The sequence below is a fragment of the Elephantulus edwardii genome, unplaced genomic scaffold (genome assembly GCF_000299155.1).
Source record: "Elephantulus edwardii isolate Elephantulus edwardi_28Jun2011 unplaced genomic scaffold, EleEdw1.0 scaffold00040, whole genome shotgun sequence".
In the NCBI taxonomy this organism is placed as follows: domain Eukaryota; kingdom Metazoa; phylum Chordata; class Mammalia; order Macroscelidea; family Macroscelididae; genus Elephantulus; species Elephantulus edwardii.
This window is the reverse complement of record NW_006399790.1, coordinates 6,122,347-6,130,664: the sequence shown is the minus strand read 5'-3', so window position 1 is coordinate 6,130,664 and position 8,318 is coordinate 6,122,347. Positions and strand designations below refer to the sequence as shown.

Here is an 8,318-nt window from a genome sequence, read left to right as displayed (position 1 = left end):
ATATATAGTTATATATGGACAACCATATATAGTTATATATGTACAACTATATATAGTTATATATGTACAACTATATATAGTTATATATATATATATATAGTTGTTGTTGATTGCCTTCAAGTCAAGCAAGACTTACAGCGACCCTATGAACAAAAGGCCTGAAGCTCCTCTACAACTATCGACGTTTATCAAAGTTTATAGAATTTCTGGAGGCAAGTTGTTTATGAAGTGAATGCCATGCCTGTTTCCTATCTGTCTATCTATCTATCCATCTATCAGAGGGCAGAGATACTAAAATTTCTTAATCATAACCGAATATCTTGAGGGGATGAGTAGGGACAATAGTCTCAGGAGACATCAAGGTTCACTTTGGTACTATAGGGACATCATGGTGAACTGGCATAACGTACTCCACAAATACAAGGTTCTACATCCCACTTTGGTAAGTATCAACTAAGCTTGTAAGCAGCAATCTAAAGTACAACTGTTGGTTTCTTCCTGTCCAAAACCAAAGAACTAATGGATCATACAAACCTCAACTCCACAACCTTGACGTTAGAACTAAATGGTGCCCAGCTGCCACTGTGGGCCACTCCAAAAGGGCATAGAAGGTTCTGGATAGACTGAGGGGAAAATGTGGAATATTACTCAAAACCATAAAAATAATCTGACAGAGACTTGTGAAATCCTCAAGGCTATGGCTCTTTGTCACCCTTTGAACTTGAAACAATGTTCATCCCCATGGCTCAACTTTCAGCCAAATAATAATAGGCAGGCCTATAAGGTAATAAATAATACCAGTAACAAGCTCACTCTTTAACATAGCCAAACATATAAAGTCAAAGGACAGTATTTGCCTAAGGATAAAACTCAAAAGACAGGAATGGGTGGGATAGAAGGATTAATAGAGAATGGTTAACAGGAAAATGGATTTGCTTTCCAAAATCTCACTCTATGGCAATTAAAAAAAAAAAGAAAGAAAGAATTTTGCCTATAGAGATATTTGCTCACAAGGTGATATCTGTGATCCTTTCTCATCTATCTATAGGGGAGGCTTTGGTTTTTACCACCAAGAGAAGTACATTCATTAATATATACAGTTATCAGACCCAAACAATTTATCCCATTAAAATCCTGCTGAAAATAGCAAGGTGCTCTCTAAAATCTCCTAATTTCAGGGTTGTTGTTTTTGGTGGTGGTATTATCATCAAGTCAGGACCAACTCATAACTCATTCTCCAGTGGGTTTTTAGGGGCAGTAAATAGGACAGGAAGTTTGCTTTCTCCCACAGAGCAGGCTTACACTCCAAGAAACAAGAAGATTCTGTACCTAATCATACTTTATCCACCAGATACTGGAAAAGAACAACTCCTCCCCCCCATCCTCACAAAATAACAACAAAAACAAGTCAACCCAAAACAATAACAACAAAATCCTTTGAGTGTCTGGTGGATGCATGGGGGTGCTGGGGAAGGGGGACACTGGCTGTCTAAACTTTACTGCCAACGTAAATAAGTACATAAATGATCTTTTTTGATCAGAGGAGTTTAATAGTGAGGAACAGGACAAGCAGAAGAAGGCTGAAAAGGGTTGGTGGTTCGAAGTCAGGGATGGCAGATGATTTGGGGCCATCTGTTCCAGGAGCTGAGGGAGCGTTGAGAGGAGGAGGTAGCCAGGCAAAATCCAGAGTTGGACAGGAGTGTTTACTGGGGGAAGAGCTGAGGAACGGCCCATAAATGTGAAAAAGTTCTGAGATTGGACCCATGTGCTAGCACCTGTGTAAGGTTAAGTTTCTAGGATTCTGAGAATAAAAGCAGAGAGATATTGGGCCAATGAAACTCACAGACAATTCCCAAATAAGCTTGCTTCTAATTTCCACCCTCCTCCTTTGCTGTTTTTTGCTATCAAGTCAGAACTGACCCACAGCTGATCCTCCAGTGGGTTTTAAGAGGCAGTAAATCAAAGGAAGGAGAATATCCACTAGACTTAATTCATTTGAGCACAGTTCCCTTCTTTTTTAAAAAGTGTGATTTTAACGAATGTTTACAGAAGGTCCTTTTTTTAAAAAAAGTAATTCATCTGGGAGTGGTGAGCACTAGGGTGGAATGTTGATTCGCTAAGGGAAGTGAGGCCATGTGATACGGCCTCCTAGTAAAAAACCCATTTGGTTGCTCTTATGCTAAACACTGACACTCATGTGCCAAATACAATAATGGTTACCCATAGTGAACAGTGTTTGGTGGACTTTCCCCAATTAAAACAAACTTGGAAGCAGGAGTGGCATCCACTTCTGAAATGGCTTGCCTCCAGAAACTCTATGAACAGTGCTCAGGTCTTTTGTTCATAGGGTCACTATGACTCTTAACAACACAGGACTTAACAACAATAACAATTCATCTATTTTAATGTTTAATCAAAACTCTAATTGTTTATTGTCTTTCCTTTACCCCATTTTTCTATGTAGCAATTTTCACTTCTCTCTCCTTTGCCTTTTATCACCCCAGATGTTTTGGAGCAGTGACAATAAAAGTAATTTAAGAGATCAAAGAACTGCCTGTGGCTGTGTAAGTGTAGTGGTGTGCCTGTAAATGAACTCAGACCAGGGCTCTAGTGATGTCACCTACTGGTCATGGGAACTCAAGCACAGTATCAAACTCCATGAGCTTCAGACACTTCATCTGGGAAATGGGTTTGCTGAGCTCTGTCTTCTAGGACTGTTGGGAGGTGTATAATGTATTTGAAGCACCTGTCACCATGTCCGTCATTTACTGATACTTTAAATAATGGCCACTGTTACTTTAAATAATGATCACCAAGTGATCAGGCCCACCCACTCCTCTTTGGCTTATTTTTTTTTTTTACTTTTTTTTTTAAATTCAGAACATGTCAGAGAATATGCAATGCCAGAGATTAGCAGGAAAAAAGAAATTTCAGTAAACGTTCCCTATTGGTGGTGGTGGTTTTGTATACCATTGAGTTTGAACTGATGCATAGCTGACCCTCAAGTGGGTTTTCAGAGGCAGCTAATTGCACAGGACAAGATATCACCCATTATTCACCTGTGGAGCAAGCAGGTGGTGGCCTCGAACCGCGGTGCCTTTGGGATTACAGCACAACTTCTTGCCACTAGGCCACCAGAGCTCCCTACTTTCCCTAATAGGGGATATATTATTTAATGTGGATGTTGGGTAGTCTTCCTCATCTGGAGGCAATTCAAAGCCTTAGAATGTGTACCAATGACCACCTTCTTCCCTCCCTTTTTCAGCTGCTTTTAGAGGAAAACTCCAGGGGCTGGGTTTAATTATCCTGGTAATCCCAGGCCTACTGTGGAGCCTTCCAAAGAGCAAATGTGCAATTCATGTTTAAGGAAAAAAGTGAGCCAACACACAAAAAGTCTAATTTATTACCATTTCTTTTATTCTACGTTCTTGAACAGACTAAATGAAATGTAACTTTTAATTTCACAGAACAACAGGACAGGAGCAGAAAAAAAATTCAAGCCAAGATTTGAATATTTTTTACTATTTTTTCTCTACTTCTTGATTCCAACAATTTTATCACATTGGTAAGGAAATGCCTATCCAAATGCCATCTTTTCTTGTTCCACCTCACCAAGTAAGAGGAAAGATTTCCCAATTTGTCTTATAAACCAGCTAAATTTGTACTCTTCTGTTTCATAAGCAGCAAGAAGTATGCAACCAGTATCATTTATATCAAGATAATTACGTCTTCTAAAAACATTTGAAGACTTTCAATAATAACTGAAGCCAAACTCAGAAATTACTCATGAAGAACAGGCTCAGAGATAGGCACTGTCCCCTCTTAACCTCTCCTTAGCCCCCTACTTCTTAGAAGATTGAATACTCCCTTTAAAAACAAAGTAAAGAAACTGCTTCCAACTCCACTATTCCCTGTCACCGGATATATTGGGATGGGCATTTGTGCGAGCTAGAGCTGCAAATCTCATTCGGGCTCTCTCTTCTTCCTCTCTCAAAGCCTCATCATACCAGGATGGGAAGGCACTGGGAACGGTATCATGAATCTTGGCCAAAAACTCAAGGACTTTCATCTTGGAGGTTTCAGCATGGGCTCTGGGACCCCACAGTACATTGTAGCGTGGGGGATTACTGCCATGTACCTGCCGGTACTCTAGGTAGTTTTCTTGCACGAAATCTTCAGTGATGAGCTTCCTGGGCTCCCCATAGATGAAGTGCTCCTGGTCTGCATATATGCCCATTACATTCAGCACTTCCCAGATGTCTTCCTCAGTAGCGCAGTTGCCTCTCATGAAAATCACACACAGGACGGTCATCAGGAGCCCGGTCTTGGGCATAACCTCCTCACCACTCTGGCTCCTGTCGGGGGTGAACTTAAACTTGCTGATGAGGGCATAGCAGTGGTTGATGGGGTCGACTTCCATCACATCGATGCCAAAGGCCAGCACCAGGAGCTCAGAGGCTCTTTTGAGGACCTCGTCGAAGTGATCCCTGTGCTTTTGGATGACGTACTTCAGCATGTCTTCCTTCGTTATGATTTCTTTCATATTATACTTGCGCAGCATGAACTGGACCAACATAATTGCCTTCTGATCCAGAGGGGTCCTGCGTGAACGATCCGAGGTGGCTGAGGCCTGTGAGGTACTTGGGCGCGCTTCATCTTGCATGGTGGCACCTTCATCAGACCCTCTCCATGAGGCACTTGCAGAAGCTGCACTGATGGATGAGGCTATTTCTGCCTCAGGAAGAGGCGAGGTCGGGGGAGAATCCGCGAAAAGAGAAAAAGAGGAGGAGGATGAAGACCATCCCTCCTCCTCTGCTGCAATGTCCTCAGCACCCCTGGAATTCTGTTTTTCATACCGGGCCTGACGGCGTTTTTCACGAGCACGGAGCTTACTTTTGCGACCACGAGGCATGATGATTCCAGTCAGGGACAGCAGGCAGGAGCAAGAGGGCTGGCGGAAAGAGGCTGAGAAGATGCTGCACCTGTGAGGAAGAGAGAGAGCCTTGACTTTAACAAAGGCCTATGCAGATTTCCCTCTAGCAACACAGTGTTCTGTTGTCCTGAGCAGTCTGTCCCTTGAGCCTGTGGAGGAAGTTAAGACTATGCCTTGGGCCCCAACCTATCAGCTCTGCCCACAGCTTCCAGGACTGAGTGCAGTCTGGCAGGTCTTGGCTTTGTGGAGCCCCCTGGGTTTGGAAGTGAGATAGCCTTCTCAGTTTAGATTAATGATCATTATATCTACTGCCTGTTCCCCCTCACCCTTAAGCGACCCCCTTTTACCTCAACTACTGTAAATCCTAGACACTTCCTGAAACAGGAAAAAGAGAGGGGCTTTCAGTGGCCCCTCCTGGGATTACAGAATAGAGAACAGGGGAGGGGTTCTATGGAAACCCCCTTTTCTTGAATGACTGTTTTTCAGAAATCACTTATTAGGTCACCCCTAGTATACTATGGACCTTTCAATTCTGAAACCTCTGGAAGAAACAGATGTTCTTCTGCTTGATAGTCCTACCCTCGGGCCCCCAAGGGAAATCTGCATGGACAGGGCTGTGGTCCAGGCCCCTCTGAGGGTAAAGTGGCCCCCAATTCTGCCTCAGAGTCTTCTTGACATCACATAGGCTGAAATTTCTCCCTCTGCTGACCTGAGATAACCACCTCTGACCTTTATTTTCTGAAATTCCAAAATGGAATTTGGGATGGGGGATGTCCCATTTTCCACCCTCTTGGCTTCATCTCAGACTTCTGCCCTCTAAAGATCTAAAAGGCTACCTCAAACCAAGAGACCACCAATAGGTTGGTCAAACCTCAGACCAATACCAAGACCTCCCCAAGACCCTTAAAATAAAAGCCAGGCGCACCTTGTACTGATAGCTCTGCCTTGTGTCTTCCAGGAATGACAGCAGGAGATCAGTGGGGATTTCCTCTACCAGAGTGGGCAGTCTGGTCAGTCCTCTGAGTAGAAAGGCAAAGGGTGTTTTCTTCCTCCTGGTGTCTTCCTTAAAAGGCTCTGGGGAAAATGCTGTCTCTGAAAGTCCTGAGCTAATAAAGCTCTTGCTGAGAATGTATCCAAGCCCTAGGCTAGATATCAGATGGGAACAGTTTAACAAAACGCAGGGAGTTCAGAGCAGGTGGTGGGCTATCAGAGAAAGCACACACTGGCCCAGTGTAAAAAGAGAAAGGGCCATGTGAGAATTGCCATATTTGACCTTTCCCAGCTTCACAGGGGGAGACTACTCCTACCCACAGCATCAATAAAAATACTAAATGCCATGAGGTCAGACATGTCCCCAATGCTCCCATGCTTCCTTCTATTAATCTCAACACCACTCTTACTGCTTTGCTGGGTCCAAAATCTGATGTTATAGCCCACAGATCATACAGAGCTATATTGGGAAAGTTAAAAGATTATAATTCAGATTAATAACAGAATATAGTCAAGACAGCTGTCAAAATATGCACACAGGCCTCATGGCTTCAAGCATTCCCAAGTTCTCAGTCCTACCAATATTGGCTCCCCCCTTGCAATTGTCCAACAAAGCTCTCAGTCCTGCCAATATCAGCTCCCCCCACAAAGTCCCATCTAACATCAATTGTCCAGTTCAGCCATCACGGCTGCTGCCATCCCAAAGCATGTCCTACATTTCACTGGCTTGGGGAAGGTCTCTTCTCTGACTGGGGGAAAAATTCTCTCTTCTGGTGGGGGAAGATTTTCCTTTGGTGGGGGAAGATTCCATCTCTACAACAAAAATCTTCAATTTCTTGGTGAGACTAGTCAATCCCCTTGTAGATTGTTGAGACTGGCCAAACTCCTTATGGAATAGTAGACAGCCAATCCCCTTACGCATAGGCCAACACATCCCATTCCATAATCCCAAACCATCCACATAGTAATGTAAAATCAGAGCTAGAGAAGTCATGTTGAAAGATAAACTCCATATCTATGGGGTGTATTCACCAGCCAAACTGCCTTTTGGAAATCTTGTAGTCTAAAAGATCTGCTTTCTATTGAGAAGAGGATATGCCACATGATTTTTTTTGTTTAGTTATTGGTTTGCATATAATCATTCACATATGTCATGTTTTATACATATACTTTCAATTTTATATAATTACCATTACTTTATGTGTATTCCATCTTTTCTATCACTCATTGAACCTTTCCTATTACTTCACCCCCTCTTTACCCACTAACTTCCGCTCTCTCAGTGACTTTTCCCCCTTTTTTACTCCCCTTTTCTCTTATCTCTTTTGAACATTTATACATCTTACTCTGTTATTCTCCTATTGTCACAATAGTGGCTTTAGACAATATTTGTGTTTATATGACTGAGATTTTTCTCTCAGCAAAATGTTCTCTAGTCTCTCCCAAGTTATATAATATTTTACAAAATTGTTGCTCCTTAGTGCTGCATAGTATTCCATTATGTGAATGTATTGCAATTTTTCGATAGATTAATTTCCTGATGGGCATAACAAAACAGCAAATAATATGCTGGAGAGGATGAAAAGAGATTGGAAATTTTATACACCACTGGTGGGATTGTAAAATGGTACAATCCCTATTGGAAACTTCTTTTATCTAAATTTATCAGGAATTGTTATAGTTATAGTAAAAAAGATTTTGTACATTTTGGCTAGGTTTCTTCTTTAGGTAGATTTTGAATATTACTGTTGTTAAAATTGTGATATTTTCTATTTCTTGCCATGCTTATTTATTTATTTTCTATTACTTGTCATGATTTATTTTGTATGGCTGCACTCCTGATTTTGCTATACTGTTCTATACAACAACTTTCTGAAATGATTTAGTCATTTGCACTGGTCCTTTTAAGTTTTCTAACTGGAAAGTTGCACTGTCATCATTTATTGCTTTTCTCTTTCCATCCTTCTTACCTTGTATTTATTTTTATCTTTGAATTGTTCTGGTTATATATTCTAGCAGAGTACAGATGGAGCCAGGCCCATATATCTGTGTCTTGGCTGTGACTTAATGAGACTGTTCCTAACATTTCCCTTTTATATATGTAGATTTTAGACACCGGAAATTCCCTTCTAATGTTACTTTGATGAATATTTACCATTAATTGCATTCATTACCCCACCCACCCACAAGGGCTTTTTCTATACTTCTCGATATAATAGAATCCCTTTTCTCCTTTAAATCACTGTTTATCTTGTTGCTAAGTGCTGTCAAATTGGTATAGACTTATAGCTGACTCTCCAGTGTGTTTGCAGAGGCTGTAAATCGCCCAAGGAGACTGCTCATCATTCTCTCATGGAGTGAATGGTGGTTTCAAATCACATGGGCTTCCTGTTCA

General features: G+C 41.7%; 1 protein-coding gene across 1 annotated transcript; it reads right to left on the bottom strand.

Moving 5' to 3' along the window:
* Positions 1–3,904: 3,904 nt before the first annotated feature.
* On the bottom strand, positions 3,905–4,912 carry LOC102865234 (melanoma-associated antigen B10-like). Its single transcript, XM_006885096.1, has one exon. The coding sequence runs from the start codon at positions 4,910–4,912 to the stop codon at positions 3,905–3,907; it is 1,008 nt and encodes a 335-aa protein (XP_006885158.1).
* Positions 4,913–8,318: the final 3,406 nt, after the last annotated feature.

Excerpts from the sequence above, each read along its gene's own strand:
- LOC102865234 (XM_006885096.1), bottom strand. The coding sequence starts at position 4,912 with ATGCCTCGTGGTCGCAAAAGTAAGCTCCGTGCTCGTGAAAAACGCCGT.